At 48.6% G+C, this 23,293-nt stretch overlaps 2 protein-coding genes across 2 annotated transcripts; both read right to left on the bottom strand.

Annotated features, from left to right (window-relative positions):
* Positions 1-172: 172 nt before the first annotated feature.
* Dpep3 (dipeptidase 3) lies at positions 173-5,797 on the bottom strand. The gene is made up of 10 exons (XM_038313012.1): positions 5,520-5,797; positions 4,965-5,091; positions 4,380-4,509; positions 4,157-4,298; positions 3,772-3,841; positions 3,487-3,663; positions 2,565-2,649; positions 1,908-1,983; positions 1,290-1,425; positions 173-514 (listed from the first exon to the last, which is right to left on the bottom strand). The coding sequence occupies exons 1-10, from the start codon at positions 5,795-5,797 to the stop codon at positions 272-274; spliced, it is 1,464 nt and encodes a 487-aa protein (XP_038168940.1). The 3' UTR covers positions 173-271.
* Positions 5,798-14,829: 9,032 nt separating this feature from the next.
* LOC119802097 (dipeptidase 2-like) lies at positions 14,830-22,784 on the bottom strand. The gene is given in 13 exon segments (XM_038312999.1): positions 14,830-15,101; positions 15,204-15,339; positions 17,379-17,454; positions 19,511-19,595; positions 19,934-20,110; positions 20,546-20,615; positions 20,869-21,010; positions 21,096-21,225; positions 21,724-21,850; positions 22,328-22,449; positions 22,452-22,504; positions 22,507-22,530; positions 22,533-22,784. Coding segments are annotated over 13 exon segments (1,479 nt in total). The 5' UTR covers positions 22,627-22,784; the 3' UTR covers positions 14,830-14,858.
* Between the last annotated feature and the right edge of the window lie 509 nt (positions 22,785-23,293).

Raw genomic sequence — 23,293 nt, 5'->3', positions numbered from 1 at the left:
GGGACCCTAATTTACTGTCCCCGTGGTCCTTGGTTACACTGTTGTATGGGCTCCAGCTTTCAGGATTTGGTGAACTGTCTCTGACTGTCCAGAGGACCACAGCTGCAGGTTCCCTCACCAAGGGGTCTCTGACCCTAATCCCAACAATAAAGAAAGGCCCTGAACACTTGGCTCAATGTTTTAAATATTTATTCTCAAAATAAATATTTATTTATTTTGGGCAGTGAGGAGGGGAACTTTGTGGATTTTGCCACGTTGACCTGTGGCCAGATCACCAAAGCCAAAGAACAAGGGCTAGGGAGGTGACAGTAGCCACGAGGCCTGAAACGCGGCAAGGGGGAGCTTCTGAGGCCCCCCGGAGGACCGGATTAGTTGGCCTCTTAGTCTCCTTGAAGTGTGTGTCCTGGTGTTTCTCCTGGGCCTGAGGCAGGATGTGCGAGTGGCAGGTGCTACTCAGCTGCCTGTCTGGAAACTTGACCTCCACAGGGCTCTGCCCCAGGCTTCTCTCTCTCACCTGAGGGAAGGAGTCACAGTAAAACAGACACTCCCACCCCTCCCATGCTCCACTAGTGAACCACCTATCTGTGATGGTCAGCCTTTCTTCTTCCCCTTTTCTTTCCTTTTTTTTTTTTTTTTGTTTGTTTATTTTTTGAGACAGGGTTTCTGTGTAGTCCTGGCTATCTTGGAACTCACTCTATAGACAAGGCTGACTTTGAACACAGAGATCCACCTGCCTCTACCTGGGATTAAAGTGCTGGAATTAAAGCTGTGTGTCACTACTGCCCAGCACCAGAGATTTTTTTTGATTGGATAATCTGAGGTAGGAAGACCCACCCCCTAAATCCTGGCCAATACCTGGTGACTGCCCAAATAAAAGAATATGGAAGGAGGAGTTTTTGCTTTTTGCCTGCTTGCCCTCACTAGCTGGAGGGCTCATCTACCCTGTTGCTGAGGTATTCTTTCCCTAGGGTTAGAGCCTACTTTGGGATTCTCATATATATTGAAGACCAGCAGCTCTCCAGGAATCCTCTGGGACTTCAGCACTAGACTGAGACTTCTAAGACATCAAGTCTTATGGACGAAACAACTACTCCATTTTGGCTTTTCCAACAGGAGACAGCCATTGTTGGACTACATGGACCACAGCCTGTACACCATGCACAAATGACCCTACCCCACATATGTATGTACGTATGTACGTATGTATATATGTATGTATGTGTGTATGTGTGTTCTGTTCCTTAGAGAGGCATGACTAATACACTATCCTTTCCTTTTAACCCATGTACCTGTTCCACCTCTCTGAAGACCCGCAGCAGGTTTTCTCGAAGGACACCTTGCAGCTCCTGTTCATTCCAGCCCCGTCTCAGCAACTCCTCTATGAGCACTGGGTACGTAGACACGTCCTCCAGGCCCTGAGGGAACCTGTGCAGATATCCACCATGAGACCTTGCCCCTAATCCTGGTCTAGTGCCTGCTATCCCACCAGCCCCAGGCAACTACGAACAAAACTAAGGGCCAAGTTCTTTAGATTAGAGAACATGACTTTAGAAGTTCTTTAAAGATTGAGTTCTCGGGACTATACCCAGCCCACAACAGAGCTGGGCTGGGGAGCTGTGCATTAACAAGATTCTTTTAGCCTAGGAGTGGGCAGAGGAAATGGGGACTGGGGACTGGAAGACCAGAGCTTGGAGTTGAGATCTGAAGGATGAGCCGACTTTTGAATGGGGACCTAAGGCTCCAAACCTCTGCTGTTGCCTCCAGCCCAGGAGGAGCACAGGGACATCACTCACCTTCCAGACCCAGGAGGAGCCCAGGGACAGCACTCACCTTCCAGACCCAGGAGGAGCCCAGGCAGGGACAGCACTCACCTTCCAGACCCAGGAGGAGCCAGGGACAGTACTCACCTTCCAGACCCATCGTAGTCTCCACCAATCCCAATGAATCCAGACCCAATCACTGTCCTGATGTGGTCAAAGTGATCTGGAAAGCAGAGGCGGTAGAAGAGTTAGCAATTGGGAGCATTTCTAAATGGAAAGTTGGGTCCTGGCCAGTTATCCAGCTCACATTTGGGTGACAGTGACACGCTGAGTTCACAGTCCCTGGAAGGTCGGCCACTCCCCCTCATGTGCTAGAGTTCAAGTCAGAACTCACAGAGCTGAGGTCTGTGTGGGGGCGGGGTAGAGAGATGGCTCGGTGGGTCCCAGGTTCAATGCCCAGCACCTACAGAGTGGCTCACAACTACCTGTAACTCCAGTTCCAGGGGACCTGGCATCCCCTCTAGCTTCCATTTCTCCGTGGGGCACCAGGGATACACACGGTACACAGACATACAGGCAGGGAAAATACCCAGGAACATTTTTTTTTTTTTTTGGTTTTTCGAGACAGGGTTTCTCTGTAGCTTTGGAGCCTGTCCTGGAACTAGCTCTTGTAGACCAGGCTGGTCTCGAACTCACAGAGATCCGCCTGTCTCTGCCTCCCGAGTGCTGGGATTAAAGGCGTGCGCCACCACCGCCCGGCTCAGGAACATTTTTTTTTAAATTAAGAGTTGAGGTGGGACTCACCTGCCACAGTGGACACATTAGCAAGCAGATTGCACTGCAGCACCCCCATGGACAGTGTCACCATCACAATGCCACCGTTCTTTCTCTAAAGGGATAGAAAAGGGGCAGTCAGGCCAGCCCCACTGGACTGCCACTGTGCTTCCCTTAATGGGGGACGACGTTTGCAGGGCAGCAATCCAGCAGGGGCTGGAAGAATGTTTTCTCCTGAGTTTGGGTCTCCCTGGGTAAAACTGATTTGGACCTGGTTTCAAAGATGGAGAAAGGTTAGTTAACCGATAGCTTTCTTTACTCAGGGTCACAACTCTCCTCCCAGTCAGACATGATGGCATATAAGGCCAGCCCTTGGGAGGCCACGGCAGAGGTGGCATAAGGTCCAGGTAGGACAGGACAGGACTATTTATGTAAGAGACCCTACCACAAACAAACAAGACCCTTTCCCCGTTCTTTACTTCTTTTTTGAATTTTTGAGATAGGATTTTGCTATGTAGCCCAGGCTGGCCTCAACTCATGATCCTCCTACCTCAGCCTCTCAAGTGCTGAGGTTGTAGGCATGTGTTATTATGTTTGGCTTTAAGACCCTCAAAATGAGTCAAATGTATTGGCACACACTTTTAATCCTAGCACTTGGGAGGCAGAGGCAGGCAGATCTCTGCAAGTTCAAGGCTATCCTGGTTCACATATCGAGTTCCAGAGTCAAATAATGAGACCCTGCCTCAAAAAATGGAAAAAAAGTCAGGCAGTGGTGATGTATGCCTTTTAATCCCAGCATTGGTAGGCAGAGGCAGGTGAATCTCTGTGAGTTTGAGGCCAGCCTGTCCTACAGGGCGAGTTCTAAGCAGCTAAAGCCATCTTGGTGTACAGAGTGAGTTTCTCAGATGAAGTGTACTTAGTCCTGGGTTTGAGGGCCCAGTTGGCTACTCACCAGAAGCTGCAGGATGTCATCGGGAACATTCAGCAAATTGTCGCACACAGCTCTAGCTGCTGAGTGGGAGAAGATCACAGGAGCCCGAGACACCTCCAGGGTCCGCTTCACTAAGGTGTCTGAGCCGTGGGACAAGTCTATCATCATGCCCAGGCGGTTCATTTCTTCTATTACTTTCTGCAGGGACAGTGGGTTTGGGAGGGAGCAGAGGGTGTCAGGGAGCAAAGGTGTGTACAAGGATCTGCAGGAAGCACACAGGGTAGGATATGGTACAAGAGTCCTCACCTCACCGAAGCTTGTCAATCCACTGATGTTGGTATAGAAGTGGTGTCTGAATTTCGTGGCGCTCTCTGCCCTGAAAGACAGACAAGAGAAAGCAATTCTTGCTGGCTGTAGTTGGCTATCGGTGACTGGGAGCGGGGTGGGGGGGGTGAGGGGGGGAGCTCTGCTTATCCATCCTACATGTAGAACAAATGAGGACCAGGGCCGGCTAGCTGGTGGAAGTGTGAGGGACCTGCTGGGAGACCCCTCCCCTCCCCCACCCTCCTCCTCCCCTCCCCTCCCCCCGTAGACCACTTTATTGTCATTTCTTTTGCCAGCTCCATGCCACGGAGAGAAGTTTCCTCACCACACTGTCTGCCATGGCACCGGGGCCAGGCAGCATGCTCACCAGGGGGTGCTGCAGGTGAAGGTAAGAGTCAGGTAGCGCACTCCTAGCTCGTAGAAACTGCGCAGCACAGAGAGGCTGGTGTCCAGTGAGTGACCGCCCTCGACGCCAATGAGGCAGGCCAGCTTCTGAGTGTTATTCAGACCTAGAAAAGGGTGGTGAGTCAAACAACCACATCCCAAGAAAAGAGCCACTGGTCTCCATCCCAGGCTGTGCCCCAGTTCACCTTCAGCTGAGGTCACAAGCTCCAGCTCGGGGTAAGCAGCGCACATTCGGCGAATGAGGTCGATCTGTTCCAGGGCAAGGCGCACAGCATCCCGGTCCTGGGTTTCGCATGGGATGTAGGCTGACCAGAACTAGAGGGGGGTCCAAAGGTCCACGACGAAGCCAATATGGTCTCTTAGGCCCACCACTTCTGCCTCAGCCCCCACAGCACCCATGTAAGTCAACGGTTCCCCATAGTGTCATGACTCAGGACTATTAAGCTTGGCAGCCAGTGAACAGACTGTGGGCTAATGACATAGCTGTCGTCTGTCCACGACCCCGTGTCAATGTCCCAGACAAGGCTACCCTATCTTTTGTGGTTTTAGCAACCTCAACCTCCACACTCTCCAGGGATTTTCTGATTCTTTTCTATGTATTCCCCTGAACCTGAGCATCTGCGCGGTTCATCTGTGTTGGTCCTCTGTGTCCTCATACATCCTTGTATTTGCATGACGGTGTACTGCATGCCCCAAGTACCTAGCCATCTAGGGCCTGGCCTACTCAGGTTTCTGTGTCCCCAACGTCCCCATTCTTCTGGCACGGTTACCTGGGCACCCACAAGGCCTTCTCTAAGCCTATCCAGGCTGGTCTGGCCGCGGGTGAAATTGCGCAGATTCACATCCTGTAGTTTATTCTGGAAGAGTTCTCTCAGGCGCAGAGGCAGGTCGTTATGGCTGGAGATGCGGTCAGTGTGAGTACATGGTCTCCAGGTCAGAAGCTTCAGCCCGGATCTTATTTCTCCCCCACCTCACCAGGCCCCACCCCCTGCAAGCCGAGTGGAAAAGCTTTTCCACCCCGGCAATGGCGCCAAAGGGAGAACGGGCACCCATGAACGACAGAAGGAAAAGGACATCCAGCGAAGGTGCTAAGGGGCCTCATCAATAGTCTAGGGGTAAGCTTAGCCCTATTTTTTGGTTTTTCGAGACAGGTTTTCTGTGTGAAACAGTCTGGTTGTCCTGGAACTCGCTCTGTAACCTGTAAACTGGCCTAAAACTCACAGAGATCCTCCTGCCTCTGCCTCCCGAGTGCTGGGATTAAAAGCGTGCGTCACCACCTCCCGGCAAGCTTAGCCCGCTTCGGTCCCACACCCGCACATACGCACCCGTCCACAAGCGGGAAGTCTCCCATCAGGGCCAGTGCTTGCTCTCGAAGACGAGGGTTACTGGTCATGCCAGGTGTAGTGGAGGCATTGAAAGTGCCCGGAGTGGCATTCGCACTGGAGGTCGCCAGTGTAGTCGAAAAGCTGGAGATGCTCTGAGTGGTCGGGGTGCAGGTTACCCACAGAGGCGGAACTACAAGTAGCACCTCCAGCAGGAACAGCCAGGGCCCCAGAGGCCGCAGGCCGAGCGCGCGGGGACCCTCAAGACCCGCGGGCTGCATGTTGCTCAGACTTGGTCACAAAAGCCTGAGAAGGGCCGGGATAGGACAGAGGGTGTCGATGGGGTTCTGACCTTCGATTCAGGGTACCTAGGATGCGGCCTCGCTTGGAAAAGCTTGCAGTCGCACGGCTGTGCAACGGACGCTCTGGAACTTTCCACCCCTAGAAGCTCAGTGCAGTCGTTAGAGGGCACCACCGCTCTTCCGCTCCCCCAAGTAGAAGGGCGCCCCCTTGGGCCTGGCGGGTCTCTGCCTGCAGCTTCCATCTTCTCGCTCATTGCTTCTGGTTTCTGTCTGAGTTGAAGGAGGTGGGAGACTAGTGGGGAACAACGTAGGCGGGGGTGGGGAGGGGTGGGGGCGAGAAATCTAACTAATCTCACCACATAGCCATTACGTAAATGTGTTAGCGCCCAAACGTGCCTTATCCTCAATGGGGTCAAATATCATGCTAAGTTCCGCTTAGAGTAGTAAATTAGATCTGTGTGGGTTTTGTTAGGTTTTATAGTCTTGTTTTTGTGGTGCGGTCTCACTGTGTTGCTGGGACTAGCCTGGAGCTCCTGAGCTCCAGCTATTGACAGTATGAGTACTGTCATCTAGGGAGTACATTGCCTCTAACGGAAGAAATATTGTCTAGCCATGTGTAAAATTCCGACGATCAGACGGTAAAGGCAGGGCTGTGAGTTTGAAGCCGATTTGGGCTATATAGCAATATCCTGCGTCAGAAAAAAAAATCATGCACAGTAGCTCTCACACGTAATCCCAGCATTTGGAAGACTGAGGCATGAGGGTTTCAGAACACTCAAGGCCAACCTGGGCTACACAGAATCCTAGGCCAGCCTGAACTAAGGAGTAAGACCTTGTCTCAAACCAGAAAACCAACAAACTAAAGTATCATTCTCCACTGAGAGACCTGCATCCGCATTTGACTGTAGTTAGCTTTTCCTAAACATCTCTCTCCCTCCTGAAACACCTCTTCCAAGATACACTAAAATGGTTTCTTACTAAATTTCTAGGGTTAGAGAGGTGGCTCAGTGGTTAAGAGCACCGTATTATCTTCTAGAGTTCAATTCTCTGTTAGCCACATGGCAGCTCACAACCATCAATAATGGATCCAATGACCTCTTCTGGTGAGCAGACTAACATACGAACAAATCACTCATAAAGTCCATAAACAAAATAATAATAATAAATTTCTGCTGTTCTCATAAAGAAGGTGAAGGACATCGAGATGGCTCTGAGAACAAGCACTTGCTATGCCAGCCAGACTACCTGAGTTCTATGCGCATATCTCATTTTTATTTATTTTTTTCCTCTCTCTTTTTAAAAAATATTTATTTATTCTGTATACAATATTCTCTTTCTGTGTATGCCTGAAGGCCAGAAGAGGGCACCAGACCTCATTACAGATGGTTGTGAGCCACCATGTGGTTGCTGGGAATTGGACCTTTGGAAGAGAGCAAGCAATGCTCTTAACCGCTGAGCCATCTCTCCAGCCCGCATATCTCATTTTTTAAAAAAAGAGTTAGATGCAGTGGCATGTGTCTGTAACCCCAGCACCCCTACAGGGAAGAAAGACCCTGCCTCAGTAAGGAGGAAGTTGTCCTCTGACCTCAATAGGAATGTCAGGGTAGGTACTCACTGCCCCCTTTCTTTCACACACATACTAATAATAAAATAATTTTTACAAGCGGAGATGAAAAAGCTAAGTAAAGCAAAGGGTGCAGTTCAGAGGTAGAGCGAGTGCCTAACAACTGTGATGGCCTAGGTCTAACCCCACTACCATGTTTAAGTAGATAAGGACATTTTAAAAAACTACTTTCTGTGGGCAGTGGTGGCACACAGAAGGGAGGCAGAGGCAGGCAGATCTCTGTGAGTTCAGAGTTAGCCTGGTCTACAAAGAGAGTTCCAGGACATCCAGGCCTATACAGAGAAACCCTGTCTCAAAAAGAAAAAAAAAATAAAGACAAAACAAAATAAAAACTATCTTCTTAGCCAGGTATAATGGCACATGTCTTTAATCCCAGCACCAATGAAGCAGAGGTGAGCAGATCTCTGAGACAGGCTAGCCTGACTCTACACAGTGAGTTCCAGACTAGCCTGGGTTGTAGAGAGAGAGATCCCACTTTCCCTCTCCCCCAGATCCACTCTTCTGTTTCCTTTCAAAAAAAAAGCAGACCTTTCGGGGATATCAACTGAACATGGCATAACAATTTACAATAGGAACAGGCACAAGCCCTCATATCAAGGCTGGACCAGGCAACCTAGTAGGAGGAAAAGGCAAAAGAGTCAGAGACACTCCTACTCCCACTGTGGGAGTCCCACAAGAATAACATATATGCAGAGGAGCTATCTCAGACCCATACAAGCTCCATGATTGCCGGTTCAGTCTCCATGAGTCCCTATGAGCCTCGCTTAATTGATTCTGTGTGCTGTGTTCTCATGGTGTCCTTGGCCCTTCTGTCTTCTACAATCCTTCACCACCACCCTCTTTGGCAGGGTTTCCTGAGCTCCTCCTGAAATCTGGCTGTGGGTTTCTGCATCTGCTAAGTAATGGCTTCTTAACTTCTGCCTTATCTCTGCTGAAGGACACAAATCGTGATGCTGGGGCTTGAACTGGAAGTAATCAATGCTGGAATCACTTTACTAAGACTCCTTGCCACGGGGCCACTCAGCAGACACTGAGAGGAGGAGGAAAGTGGGGTGTCTTTCCTGTCGTTCCTGTTCCTCTTGTCACCCTCAAGAGCAGTTTCTTTTGACTGTCACAGGCCCGTCTTGGCATTAGAGCATCTCCACCTTCAGGGCAGACTCAGAGCCTCATAACAAGGATATGCTGGTACATGCCTGTAATCAGGAGGCTGAGGCAGGAGGATTGTCATAAGTCCGAGGATATCCTAGGTTACATAGCAAGATTATCTCAGAAAAAAACACCAAAATAACAATTAAAAAATAATGCCCCAGCACCATAAGGCCCCGTAAGCATTAGTTCCCACCAGCACCCCGCCTTTTTCTTTGTTTCTACAATCTAGAAAGGTGAATACAGCTTTCAAAATTCACCTTCGGAGCTCACCTCAGTGTCACCTTGGTGCTTTTGCAGCAACTATGTGATCAGTTCCTTCCACTTTAACTGCCAAGAGCAGCTGGGCAACAGAAGTTCCTGCCAATAATCCCGGCGATTGAAAGCCCGAGGTGGGAAAAGTGTCTTGAATTAGAGGGCTTTCTGTACTACACAATGACTTTAGTCCAACCTAGGCTATAGTCCTTGCTTCAAAATAAACAAAGCCTAAGCAATAAATAAATAAATAAATAAATAAATAAATAAAGGCGACACTATCAGAACTTACTCAATGACAACTCAGAATAAATGGAGCCTAAGGCAAAAAGAGCTTCACTCTAATAGGATGCACAGGCTGTTACATGAGTGTAGGAGAGGCAACGCCATCCATCTATCTGTTTATTGAACAAGGGTTTATTACGCCATCTAGTGCGCCTCAAGTCACTCAGAAACTAAAAGATGAGACGGACTGGACTTGATGGAGCATAACTGTAATGTCAGAACAACAGAGGCAGAAGCAAGATGGTCCTAGCACGTTTGAGGCTAGCCTATTCTATATACCGGATATCCCAAGCTAACCAGGGACACATAGCAAGACTTTGTCTTTAAAAAAGAAATTAGGGTATGCTGGGTGGTGGAGGCACATGCCTTTACTCCCAGCACTCATGAGGCAGAGGCAGGCAGATCTCTGTGAGTTTAGGGTCAGCCTGGTCTACAGAGTGAGTTCCAGGACAGTCAGGGGTATTACATGGAGAAACCTTGTCTCGAAAAAAAAAATAGACTGATCAAAATAAGTAATAGAATATGCAGGTATCTGTGATGGGAATTGTAGCTTAGTAACAGACTCTGAGTGTGACCTTCAACAACAAGGCCTCCCACACACTACGACGTCAGATAATTACTAGAACAAAGCTCTGTGTGGGGACCATGTCTATAATCCCATCACTTGCTAAAATGATGAAAGGAGCACTGCGAGCTCAAGGCCAGTCTGGACTCCATAGTGAACTGTGTGCAAACCGGAGCCATGTCACCCTGCCTGGAAGAAAGAGAAATAAGTGATGTTCTGTTAGACAAAGTACTAAGGGAAGGCTTCAGCGGAGAAGGTAGCGAGGTAGTCTTGGGAGCTGGAGTGAAAGCTTTCCTGGAGGAGACAGCATGTGTAAATACCGTGAGACAGACATGAGGCCAACCTGTTCCAGCAGCCGTGAGGAAAGACACAGGGGAGCAAATGTTGTGACTGGAGTAGGTGTTGGACAGGCTACAGAAGGCTTTGGCAGCTGTGGTGGGGAGAGCTGCTTTAGGCTTCGGTCTGAAGGGGAGTTATAGGAGGAACCTGAACAAGATAGGTAGGACATCTGATATAGAAGCTGGAAAGGTTACTCTGCTAGGTAAAGCAATGAGTGCGAACAGAGGAACGTCTCCCAGCGGTGAAGTGGACAGCTGATCCTAAGGAAGGGGAGGGAGGGCTGTCAGCAGAGAAGGAACAGCATAGAGTTGGGTGTGTATTCCAGGACTACCCACATCAGCCACCTGGAACAGGAAGCAGCTACTATAGGCAACTCACCGTCCTTAGTACTAGTCAGCCTGTCCTGGAGACAGCACATCCGGCTTTAGGGGCCAGAGCAGCAAGACGGATGCTTCTTCCTCAGGCAATACCAGGAAGTTCCTCTAACCAAGCTAGGGGATGGAGATACAGGCCTGGGACTCCTAGAGTCTTCTCAATGGAAGTCTCTGTTAGCCCACCCCAGGGCCTCTGATAATCTGTGTGAAGACCAATGTGGGGTCAACTGGAGAGACCCAACAGTTTGACAGTTCTGAGACAAGAGACAGAAACAAACCAAACTCACTTAGGACTCTTGAGAGGGGTTAGGGAGACGACTCAGTGGTTAAGAACACTTGTTCTTTTTTTTTTTTTTTTTTTTTTTTGGTTTTTCGAGACAGGGTTTCTCTGCAGCTTTTTTAGAGCCTGTCCTGGAACTAGCTCTTGTAGACCAGGCTGGCCTCGAACTCACAGAAATCCGCCTGCCTCTGCCTCCCGAGTGCTAGAACACTTGTTCTTGCAGCAGGTCTGGGTTTAGTTCCCAGCACCCATACAGTGGCTCACAGACATCGTCATTCCAGTTCCAGGGATCTGATGAGGATAGCTGACATATGCATGGTGCACATACATACGTAAAGGCAAAACTCTTACACATAAAATAAGTAGGTGCTGGAGAGAGCCCTGGCTGCTCTTCCAGAGGAACTAGGTTCAATTCCCAGAACCCACATAGCAGCTAACAATAAATAAATAAATAATTTTAAAATGAATGCTAGATCCTAGCACTTATACCAGTTTTTAAATGGAAGGCCCAGAAATACACAGTTAAAAGCTTCTAATAGCTGGCTACATTGGTGCATGTCTGTAGTCTAGCTACTTAGGAGGCTATTCCTCACGCCACAGCCTGAAAGACAGGTTAAGTAATAAAGGGCTTCCATACCTCTAAACAAACAGGTAAATAAAAACTTCCCCAAATTACCAGTGTATAGGAAATAGGGAACAGAGGAACACACTAAACTACACTGTAGGATGTAATCAGTAAACTCAAAACCATGGAAAATGGGACGAGAGGAGTGGAGGGAGAGGAAACTGTGATAGAATATATCGATGAAAAATATTTCCAATAAAAATTTAAAAGACAACAAAACAAAAAACAGAAAATACCAAGGAAAAAAACAGTATTGTTTTTAAATGTCAGTTTCATCCTGGGTGTGGTGGTGCCTGCCTTTAGTCCCCACATTCCACAGAGTAGGCAGAGACAAGTGGGTCTCTGTGAGTTAGAGGCCAGCATGGTTTACATAGAGTTCTAGGCCAGCTGGGGCTGTATTGTGTGACCCTGTCTCAAAAACAAAACAAAGCCAATTGCAAGAAATTACTAATTCTTTTAAAGGGGAAAACCCACCTACGGATTAAGTCATAACAACTGCATACAAGCCTGGTCTACAAGAGCTAGTTCCAGGACAGGCTCCAAAGCCACAGAGAAACCCTGTCTCGAAAAACAAAAAACAAAAAACAAAAAAAAATGTACGTTATTGCCCAGTGATGAATGGAAGAACTTGGGGGAGGCTGTTGAAACCTTCAGGGACTTTCCTGACCTGTCCCGGAAAACACATGCTGACCCTCTGCTGCCTGTAAGTGTAAGCTGCTGAGTGTTAGAGAAAAGGCGTCATGCACATGGGAAGACACAGGAGGTAGGGCTTGTGGAGGGGAAGTCACGTTGGGAATGGAGGCGTAAGGAAAAGGTATCTTCCCTGGCACTGGAGCACACACCTTTAATCCCAGCCCTTGGGAGGCAGAGGCAGGGCTGTTACACAGAGAAGCCCTATATTAAAAAAAGAAAAAAAAAACGGTGTCTCAGGAAGTTGGAGCAATGTGTGAGAGGTAATCTTTGATTTGGGGTGTGGTGACACATGCCTTTAATCATAAGGAAAAGTCCCTCTTCAACTCTGAGTCTGAGGTCAAACCTGGTCTACAGAACTCGTTCTAGGGGAGCCAGGGTTACACCATGAAACCCTGTCTTGCAAAAAAAAAAATTTATTTTGAAATGAGGTGAGGTAGAGAGATGGCTCCACACTTAAGAAAGCTTGTTACCCAGCTCAGAAGACTCAGGTAACACACTGGGTATGGCCTCAAATTACCTGTAAGCCCAGTGATGTGAGGGCAGAAGACAGAGGATTGCTAAAATGAACCTCTAGGTTCAATTTGAAACCAGGCCTCAAAGGTAGAAAATAATAGGGTAGGACATGGGTTGCCCTCCTCTGGCATTAGCCTCTGTGCCTGCCTAGGCACATGCACCCACAAACGCAACTACACAACACAAATAAATACACCCCCCCCCCCCACACACACAGAGAGAGAGAGAGAGAGAGAGAGAGAGAGAGAGAGAGAGAGAGAGAGAGAGAGGAGAGAGAGAGGTGTCAAGGTCAATTACAGTTATAGCTCTTAGTATATTAAGATAATGTCTCAAAAAAGAAAACAGCATACTGAAACCTAACTAAAACAGGGCTACTGTTGAGTGTGGCTGGAATGAACAGATCCCAAGAGGGGCGGCCAACCACGATAGGAGGAGTTCTTAACAAATTTATCTTACACCGCTTTTCCAAACATACTCATTACAGCCCAGAAGCAGCAGGCTTTTAGAAATCCTTCTCATTTGTGGGAGGAGAAACGAAGGGGGTCTCAGCTGTAGCTAGCTCGAGGGTCTAACGTTCTTTATGGAGATGGGCCACACACACAGGCCTCACACAGCTGCCACTGGCTCCCCAGAAGCCAAGTGCTCTTACAGAAGCCCCCTCCAAGGGGACCCACGGCAGTGACAGGCAAGGCTGTGTCTGGGATGCCAAGCAGACAGGAGGGCTTCAGGCAGAGACAGGAAGGAACCTGAGAGGAAGGGCTCTGCAGCACAGAGGACAGAGCAGAAGGGACTGATCAGTTCTGGTTTTCTCCACAGCACCCGTGCCTCCCACAGCCCCTCCTTCCCTTGGATGCTACCATGTCCTCTACAGAGAGCACGCCCAAGCCCAGATAGCCTGGCATGGAGAGACATACTGCCTGATTGGAGGCTACCGAGTCTATGGGGATGCTCCGCTGGCCACCCCGGCAAAGGCTGAGGAAGAGAAGCCAGCACCCAGGCGGGCTTGCAAGAGACAGGGAGCTCAGGAAGAGTCAGACCAAGATCTGGGGTGTCCTCATACCCTGCTCTTAACTTCTGAGCTGTGTCCATCTCTTGGACTTTTTAAAGTATGAGTCTGAAGGATGGAATTTCGGTCCTCATGCTTGCTTGTAGGGCAAGCACTTCACTTACAGAGCTATTGCACCAGCTTTCATTTGTTTATTTATTATTTATTTATTTATTTTTGAGACATCTTCCCCTGTACCCCAGGCTGGTTCCCCAGCTCAGCCTGACCTTGAAATTTCTGCTCTTCCTGCTTCTACCTCTCAAGTGCTAGAGCCGCAGGTGTGCAGCAACAGGCCTGGTTTTATGCGGTGCTGCGGATCAAATCCAGGACTTCCTGTATGCTGGGCAAGCACTCTACCAACTAAGCTACAAAAGAGCCCAGTATTAGCTCTTAATATTGCTATTATTATTATTATTATTATTATTGCAGCTGCTATTAATTTCCAGTCAGGCCCTGGGCGTTGGATGGTATGGACACCTAAGCAGGTTGTATCTGGTAAAGAGGAACTTCCTGACTGCTGAAAGATCACCACATCAAAGCCAGTCCAACCAGCAGATGCCCATGACCCATTATATGTTCTGGAGTTCTGGCCTTTGTCCCAAGAAGAATGAAGGTTACTCATGGTCCAGCCAGGTTCCCTTCTTTCTTTTTCTTTCTTTCTTCTTTCTTTCTTTCTTTCTTTCTTTCTTTCTTTCTTTCTTTCTTTCTTTCTTTCTCTTTCTTTCTTTCTTTCTTTCTTTTTATTATGTATACAACATTCTGCCTCGAAGTATGCCTGCACGCCAGAGGAGGCTCCAGATCTCAGTACAGATGGTTGTGAGCCACCATGTGGTTGCTGGGAATTGAACTCAGGACTTTTGGAAGAGCAGCCAGTGCTCTTAACCTCTGAGCCATCTCTCCAGCCCCCCAGGTTCCCTTCTTAGGAATCTAAAGAATTGCTTGAGAGATTGTATGGGGGGAATCAGTTTGTGGATTGAGGTGAAATGCTCAGAATGACCCCTAAATTCCAGACCTCTCCCTGAAGCCAGACCCAACCCATCAGCTTCATCCGGTGTTGGACCCAGCCACCTAGGTGGTGCAAATCATTGACAACTTCCTTGAGCAAATGGTGGCTGAAAGGCCACGTCCCACAGACCACGAGCTCTGGGAGCCCGTGTTACCCTGAACTGCCACAGAGGACACTCAACATCTGTTTCTACATTAAACACATTTACTTTCATTAAATGTTTGCTCCTGCACAAGCGGAGGGGGTTCGAGGGTACCAGAATATCTGAGAGGGCTACGTGGATCACAAAGTCATACAATGAGGCCTAGAAAGGCTGTAACAATGGTGAGGATTGGGGCTATGTGGGGAGAAGATTTTGAGTGTAACCCCTCGGGTGATAACTTGAGTGTATGATGTGTCGGGATCTCTGATTGGTTCTTTTCCTTTTGCCATTTCTCTTGTCGACGTGGCAAGACTGAGTGACAAGCACTGTCCAGCTGCTCCTCTGGAATCATGTCCTCCAGAGGACTTTGCCATCTGCTTTGCTCCCGGACCTGAAGGTGACAGTTGTTAGTCAGCAGCTCTTCCGGGTCTCCTGTAGCCCGTTAATGCTACGGAAGCCCCTGCGCAGATCCATGCCCCGCTCTCTTGCATACCTGTTCCACCTGTCCAAAGACACGCAGCAGGTTTCCTCGAAGGACACCTTGCAGCTCCTGTTCATTCCAGCCCCGTCTCAGCAATTCCTTTATGAGCACTGGGTATGTAGACACGTCCTCCAGTCCCTGAGGGAACCTGTGCAGTCACCAGCAGGCGAGCCTCAGACCCGGTATCCTAATCCAACTGAAATCCTCAGCTCTATCTGAGTTACACCCTCAGTAATGGTCATACATGTGGCTGGAGACTAGGAAGGGGTAAGTAGTTTGCTCCAGTCCTAATCCTTCAGAGGTCTCAAAATCTCTTTAAAGGGCTGGAGAGATGGCTCAGTGGTTAAGAGCATTGCCTGCTCTTCCAAAGGTCCTGAGTTCAATTCCCGGCAACCACATGGTGGCTCACAACCATCTGTAATGAGGTCTGGTGCCCTCTTCTGGCCTGCAGACATACACACCACAGAGTATTGTATACATAATAAAATAAATAAATAAAAAAAAATCTCTTTAAAAATATGCAGTGCTATAAATCAAACCTTGGGACTCTTGGATAAGCAAGTACCCTATCACTCCTAGCCCCTGCCTTGAATAGCTCCTAAAACCCACTAAATGGTGCTTTAAGATTTATGTCTTCCAGTTGGGTAATTCCAGCACTTGGAAGGCTGATGCAGGCTTCAGACCTCTCTGAGTTTGAGGCCAGTCAGGGCTACATAGTGAAACTCTGTCTCAAACAAAGTCAAACAAACAAGAAAAGATTTATGCTTTTTTTAAAAAGATTTATGCTTTCTAATAAATGAAGATATCCCCTCTGTTAAAAAAAAAAAAAAAAAAGGAGTATCTGAGGCTGTTGCTCAGGAGTAGAGTCCCTGGCTTGACTAACTTCAGGAAGGTTCTGAAGTTGATTCCTCGAACTGGAAAAGAAAAAAAGAATACTGAAGAAAGAAAAGCAGGGGCCAAGCCGGGTGGTGGTGGCGCACGCCTTTAATCCCAGCACTCGGGAGGCAGAGGCAGGCGGATCTCTGTGAGTTCGAGGCCAGCCTGGTCTACAAGAGCTAGTTTCAGGACAGGCTCTAAAAAAGCTGCAGAGAAACCCTGTCTCGAAAAACCAAAAAAAAAAAAAAAAAAAAAAAAAAAAGAAAAGAAAAGAAAGAAAAGCAGGGGCCAATAATTGGTTCAGTGACTAAAGGCCTGGCAACCTGAGTGTAGTCTCTGGAGTCCACATGGGAGAAGAAAAGAGTGATTCCTGCCACACGTGTGCCCTAGTGTGCACACCCACTTTCCAAGTGGTAAAGATTATTTTAAAAAAGAAAAGGAATAGCCACCTTTAATCTCAGCACTTGGGGGGAGATAGGTGGATCTCTGGGAGTTTGAAGCTAGCCTGGTCTACAAGAGCTAGTTCGAGGACAGCTAGGACTGTTACAAAGAGAAACCCTGACTCACCCCCCCCCCCACTTCCCAAGAAAAAGAAAAGAAAAGAAATATTTTGAAGTCAGTTTGGGATTCATAGTGAGATCCTGTGTCCAAAATACAAACAAAGAAACAAAAGGAAGAGAGGGCGGGAAAAAGGCCAGAAGTTTCCTGGGAACTGGCAGAGAAGACGGGCGGAGGTGATGCACACCTTTAATCCCAGCACTCAGGAGGCAGAGGCAGGTGGATCTCTCTGAGTTCAAGGCCAGCCTGGTCTGCAGAATGAGTTCCAGGACAGCCAGGGCTACACAGAGAAACCCTGTCTTTTTTTAAATTATTTATTTATTATGCATACAATATTCTGTCTCTGTGTATGCCTGAAGGCCAGAAGAGGACACCAGACCCCATTACAAATGGTTGTGAGCCACCATGTGGTTGCTGGGAATTGAACTCAGGACCTTTGGAAGAGCAGGCAATGCTCTTAACCGCTGAGCCATCTCTCCAGCCCGAGAAACCCTGTCTTAACAACAGCATCGAGAACAAAAACTGGCAGAGGAGATAGCCCGCTCAGAGGTCTGCAGTGGGTGCACGGGCTAGAAAAATGAGCTTTCTCAAAGTACCTTAGTGGGGGCCTTGGGCTGAAGACATACAGGAGAGCACAGGAAAGAGCCCTGGAGATGGAAAGATGTCAAATGGGCAAAGCCTGAAGGCCTTGAGGACCTTGGTGCGGTGAGAGCAGCTTCTGATGAGCCACGGAGAAATACTCTAAATACTCACCGCGCGGCACCGTCGTAGTCTCCACCAATCCCAATGAACTCCGATCCAATCACTGCCTTGATGTGGTCAAAGTGATCTGGGAAAATGGACAGTCAACAGAATGGGGCTTTCAGGGAAAGAGTGGCCTTGGAACTAGGTTTGGCTGTTCCCATTCCTCCTTGGATTACAGTCTAGGGTTTCCTTCCTTCCTTCCTTCCTTCCTTCCTTTTTTTTTTTTTTCGAGACAGGGTTTCTCTGTAGCTTTGGAGCCTGTCCTGGAACTAATTCTTGTAGACCAGGCTGGTCTCAGACTCACAGAGATCCGCCTGCCTCTGCCTCCTGAGTGCTAGGATTAAAGGCGTGCACCACCACTGCCTAGCTCAGTCTAGGATTTTCATAAGCCATAACGTCACAGGGAACAGGCTCCAGCAGCCTGGGCTCCTTCCCAGTCAGTTCCCACAAAGTGAGCATCTCTGAGTGGAAGAGACTGGTATTTGCTTCAGTTGACCTTTCTCTGGCTTCCTTTTCTTTCATTTTTCTTTTCTTTCTCTCTTTTGTTTTTCTTGTTCTCCTTCACCCGTTTCAGGAAGCTATTTTGGCTCTTAGAGAGCTAAATAATACTCAGTCTGAACTTTTTCTTGGCAAGAATCTTGCCCTTGATTTGCTTATTTACAACAAAGCCAGCAGTGTGCTGAGTGATATTGTAAACAGTTTTGCCAGGGTAATATTTATGAGGCCTTCCTTTCTGAATAGTGCCCATCTCCTTGATGTCTACAGTATTATCCTTTTCATAGATTTGTATATATGTGGTCAAAGCAACAAATCTATATTTCTTAAAATGCCTAGAAAGAGCTGGGGAGATGGGTCAGTGGTTAAAAGCAGTGCCTGCTCTTCTGGAGGACCTGAACTGGGTTGGATTCCCAGCATCCACACGGTCATCTATATTTTCAGTTCTGGGGGATCTGACGCCCTCTTCTATCCTCTGCGGGCACCAGGCATGTCTGGGGTACGCAGACACACATGCAGGCAAAAAAACCCCATACACAAAATAAATCACTAATAAAGTCAAAACAAACAAAGAAAAGGCCTGGAGAAATTACAGAGGGTGGCTTTCTTCTTTCCTTTTGTGTTTGGCATTTTTGGTGAATTACTGGAAGATGGCATCTGTGGCCCAAACAGATTTCTGTAACTGTAGGGGTCACGCCACAGTCCTGGCACCAGAATGAACACAAGCTGCTCTAGACTAGACTTCGGGTTGGAGTGAAAGCGTTTAGAGGACCACTGATTTAGTTCATATCCAACCTAATTCATCTCTGATTCCAGTCTGGAAAACCTGGCCAGGCCTCCTTTGGACGAGACTGAAATCAGAGACAGGCAGGGTAGCCCATGCAGAAATACAGAGAGTCATCACATCGCTCTAGAATGGACCCCCCCACACACACACACAAGGCAGTTTGGATTATTTGACTCTGGTTCCAAGGTAGTACTAACGTTTTCTGTGTCTTGTCCATCATGGACATTTCTTCAAACCTTTTTTTTTCCGAGACAGGGTTTCTCTATAGCTTTGAAGTCTGTCTTGTAGACCAGGCTGGCCTCACAGAGATCCGCCTGCCTCTGCCTCCCGAGGGCTGGGATTAAAGGTGTGCGCCACTGCTGCCTGGCTTAAAATGTTCTTTTGAGACAGGGTTTCTCTGCATAACCTTGGCTATCCTGGAACGTGCTCTGTATTAACAGTTAGTAGAGGCAGGGGGAGGGGTCAATCCAGGCCTTCATAGGAGCCATGGGCTCTACAAATGGAACAGCAGCATTTTTGTCTAGACTGCTAAGGCTGTGCTGACACCCTGAAGTCTTCAGGTCAAACTCAGCACCATTCAGAAAGCCTAGGTGGGGAATGGCTTCCAAACCTTTATGGACCCTAAGCACGGGCCCTTGCTGGGATTTACCTCAGAAAGTAACTTTTCCCCTTTTCCTCCCTCTTCCTATCTCCCCTCATCTATCTCTCTCGCCTTCCCTCATCACTGAAGATGCTGATATTTACGACTTATTTCTTGTTATATTGTCCTTTCATACTCCAATAAGATTGTCTTTGGTGTTTAAAAAAAGAAAGGAAAAGAGAAAATGATATACCAAGAGGCAGGTTTTGGGAGACTCACCTCCCACAGTGGACACATTGGCTGAGGGGTTGCATTGCAACACCCCTACAGAGAATGTCACCATCACGATGCCACCATTCTTCTTCTGCAAAGATGATCAAAAGGACACTCAGCTTGGCTCCCCAGCATAATTATGTGTCTACCTCCACCCTGTGAGAAAGCTCTGGTTTGTGTCAGTGAGCAAGACTTAACTCTGATTTAGGTGATGTCTTGGCCCTAAATTTGAGGGGTATAGGAATAGTTATCTGCAACAACCTCCTCACCCCACGACAGAGAATTTGGGGGCAGTGGACTGTGGGTTTGTGAGGCAGTGAGTGAATGCTCAGTCTTGGGGGCTGAGGGAACTGAGGGGACAAGTTTCAAGTTCAAGGCCTCCTGGTTTGGATTTCTCGATTTAAGTCCCAGGGCTAGAAAGTTTCTCACCAGAAGCCGCAAGATGTCATCAGGAAGATTCCGAGCATTTCTGCACACACCCCTGGCAGCCGAGTGGGAGAAGATCACAGGTGCCTGTGACACTTCCAAGGCCCGCCGTGCAGTAGCATCCGAGACATGGGACAAATCAACCATCATACCCAAGCGATTCATTTCTGCCACCACTTTCTGTGATGGCAGGTTAAGAGGAGGTCTCAGGGGTACATATATGCATGCATTAGTCATCCAGGAAAGGGCACATGCAGGGCACATATATGAATGCATAAATCATTCAGTAAAAAGGTACATGCAGGGTACATAGATGCATGCATTACTCATCCAGGAAAGGGGTACGGGCAGGGTACATACATGCATGCATTACTCATCCAGGGAAGGGGTATGGGCAGGGTACATACATGCATGCATTACTCATCCAGGGAAGGGGTACGGGCAGGGTACATACATGCATGCATTACTCATCCAGGGAAGGGGTATGGGCAGGGTACATACATGCATGCATTACTCATCCAGGGAAGGGGTACGGGCAGGATACATACATGCATGCATTACTCATCCAGGAAAGGGGAACGTGCATTTGCGTGGAGTATGACTCAGAGTCCTTACTTCGCCAAAGCTGGTCAGTCCTTTGACTCTGTTGTAGAATGAGTGGACGTCCTTAGATGAGCTCTCTGCCCTGCAGGACAGGCAAGAGACAAGCTAATTGGTGGTCATGCCCCTCCAAACTCTTCATTCCTGCAACCCTACAGAGCTAACTCAAAAACCCTGTTGGACTGTGCCTGGCAAAAGGAGGAATCCCAATCTTGCCTTATAAACCCCAACTACCAGCCCCTGTATGCGAGTGCCAGGTGGTATTGGTAAACCTTAGTCTGTGTCCACAAGGGCAGCTTTCTGCTTCAGCGGGCTAGCACCATCTGCGCTGTGCTCACCAGGGTGTATTGCAGGTGTGTGTGAGCGTCAGGTAGCGCACCCCCAGCTGGTAGAAACTTCGAAGCACGGAGAGGCTGTTATCTAGGGAGTGGCCGCCCTCCACACCAATGAGGCAGGCCAGTTTCTGGGTGCTGTTGAGAGCTGTAGGCATAGGTCAGGTGATTATGTCCAGGAGCTAGAGTCGTAGCTTCATCCAGTCCCCAATACCCTAAAAAAGTCCACTTACCCTTAACCGAGGTCACAAGCTCCAGCTCAGAATAAGAGGCACACATTCTGTGGATGAGGTCAATCTGTTCCAGTGTGAGGCGCAAGGCATCTCGGTCCTGGGTCTGGCATGGTACGTAAGCGGACCAGAACTGGAGGCAAAGTCAGGGGTTGACTTTGAGCCTTTACAGCTGACAGACTTGTGGGTCTAGAGACCACATGTAATGAACGTGATGCTTGCTCTGTGTTACTTCATACCCACCTGTTGGCTTGCTATTGACCCCCTCTAGCCATAGCGTCATATTGGTTTTTTTTTTTTTTTTGGGGGGTTTTTTTTTTTTTTGGGTTTTTTTTCGAGACAGGGTTTCTCTGTGGCTTTGGAGCCTGTCCTGGAACTAGCTCTTGTAGACCAGGCTGGTCTCGAACTCACAGAGATCCGCCTGCCTCTGCCTCCCGAGTGCTGGGATTAAAGGCGTGCGCCACCACCGCCCCGGCCGTCATTGGTTTTTTAAGTCACTATAGTAACAGAATTCCCATCTGACTAACTTGTCATTTCTGGGGCCCCAATTTCTCCAGCCTTCCCCAGCAGCCATGCTGGCATTTGTGTGTGTGTGTGTGTGTGTGTGTGTGTGTGTGTGTGTGTGTATTACCTGGGCTCCCACAAAGCCATCTCTCAGCCTATTCAGGCTTGTCTGGCCATAGGTGAAGTTTCTCACGTCAGCATCCTGTAGCCCACTCCAGTAAAATTGCCTCAGGACAAGAGGCAGGTCGTTGTGACTGCAGGAGAGTCAAGAAAGAGCTTAGCTCAAACAGAGTTGGTTGGATGGTATCCATCCTGAGTGCCTGTAATCCCAGCACTCAGAAGGCTAAGGCAGGAGCATCATTTAAAGTTCTAGGTCGTTCTAGGATACTTGGTAAGTTCTGGAGCAGCCTGGGCTAGAGAGAGGGACACACACACACACACACACACACACACACACACCACTCAGAGAACACATGACTCTACCTCTTTGGTTTCCAGGTCTAGCAGAAATAATTCTGACTGCTACTCCTAACCCACATTGTTACCCAGACCATACTGAGATGCTATAAAGCCTGGGCTACCAGAGAAAGAGTGATAGAGAAAGGCCAACCATTGTTGATAGGGAACAACATCTAGAAGTGGATAGTAGGAGAGGACCGCCAGGTTCAGAGCCCTCCACAGCTCAGGAATATGCTCAGCCCAGTTTCAGTCCCAAGCCATCCTTTACATACCCGTCTACGAGAGGGAAGTCTTGCATCAGGGCTCTCCGCGCGATCTCGCAGGTCTGGAAAATGGAGTTGCTGGCAGTGTTTGGGGTGCTGGAGGTGCCGTCGGGCTTGGTGAGGGCTCTGGGAGAGTACTTGCTACAGTGGACGCTCCAAAGATGCCTGATTTGGTCTGGGTCCCTGTAGAGGCTGTGAAGGTCCTAACAGAGCAGCACCAACAGGAATACTGAAAGCATTGGGCTGGGCATCTGGTGACCCTCGAGGCCCGTGGGTCGCATCTTGCTCAGGGGCGGGTAAACGAGCATAGGTGAACGTCTCAAAAGCCTGAGAGGGACAAAAGGTGACGATGTAATCCCGACCCTCGACTCAAGTCAGGAAGAGACGGAAGAGACCGGGTCTAGTGAGAAGGGGTTTGAGGTCAACGGATGCGGATGCGGCGCAGCACAACCGCCAGGGGGACCTACAACCCAATTATCCTAATCTCTAAGGGCACTTCCGCAGGGCAGGCTAGTTGAAGCCGGTAGCACTCAGTTCAGCTCCTCTCTGGGTGTCCTTTGTCCCATGCCTTCTGTTTACTGTTCCCAGGGAGCCAATCCCGATGATTTGCTGGCTGTTTCTAGGGATTGCTCTCCGAGAAAGCCTCCCTGTGGTAGTCTTTCACACAACGAAAGTGAGCTCTTGCAAGACTACATCTGTCCCTGACTCCCAGCCAGCAACTGGGAACTACTCAGAGCACACAGCTCCATACCCCAACCCACTTCTGTCATTATTCAAGGTGACGGCGGGCGCTCTTCCTCTGTTGATGCTGTACCTGCCCAGAACTCTCACCATGACCCATCAGAGATGAGAACTGAATGCGCACTATGTGGTGCTCATTCAGGGAACACTTACTTAGTAGCACAGGCACAAAGTCGACTAGCTAGTGAAATGGAAGGAAATGAAATACTTTCCAGGGCAGCAGAGCCCCATCCC

The sequence above is a fragment of the Arvicola amphibius genome, chromosome 15 (assembly GCF_903992535.2).
Source record: "Arvicola amphibius chromosome 15, mArvAmp1.2, whole genome shotgun sequence".
Classification (NCBI taxonomy): domain Eukaryota; kingdom Metazoa; phylum Chordata; class Mammalia; order Rodentia; family Cricetidae; genus Arvicola; species Arvicola amphibius.
The sequence above is the reverse complement of the archived record's forward strand: the minus strand, read 5'-3'. Positions and strand labels throughout refer to the sequence as shown.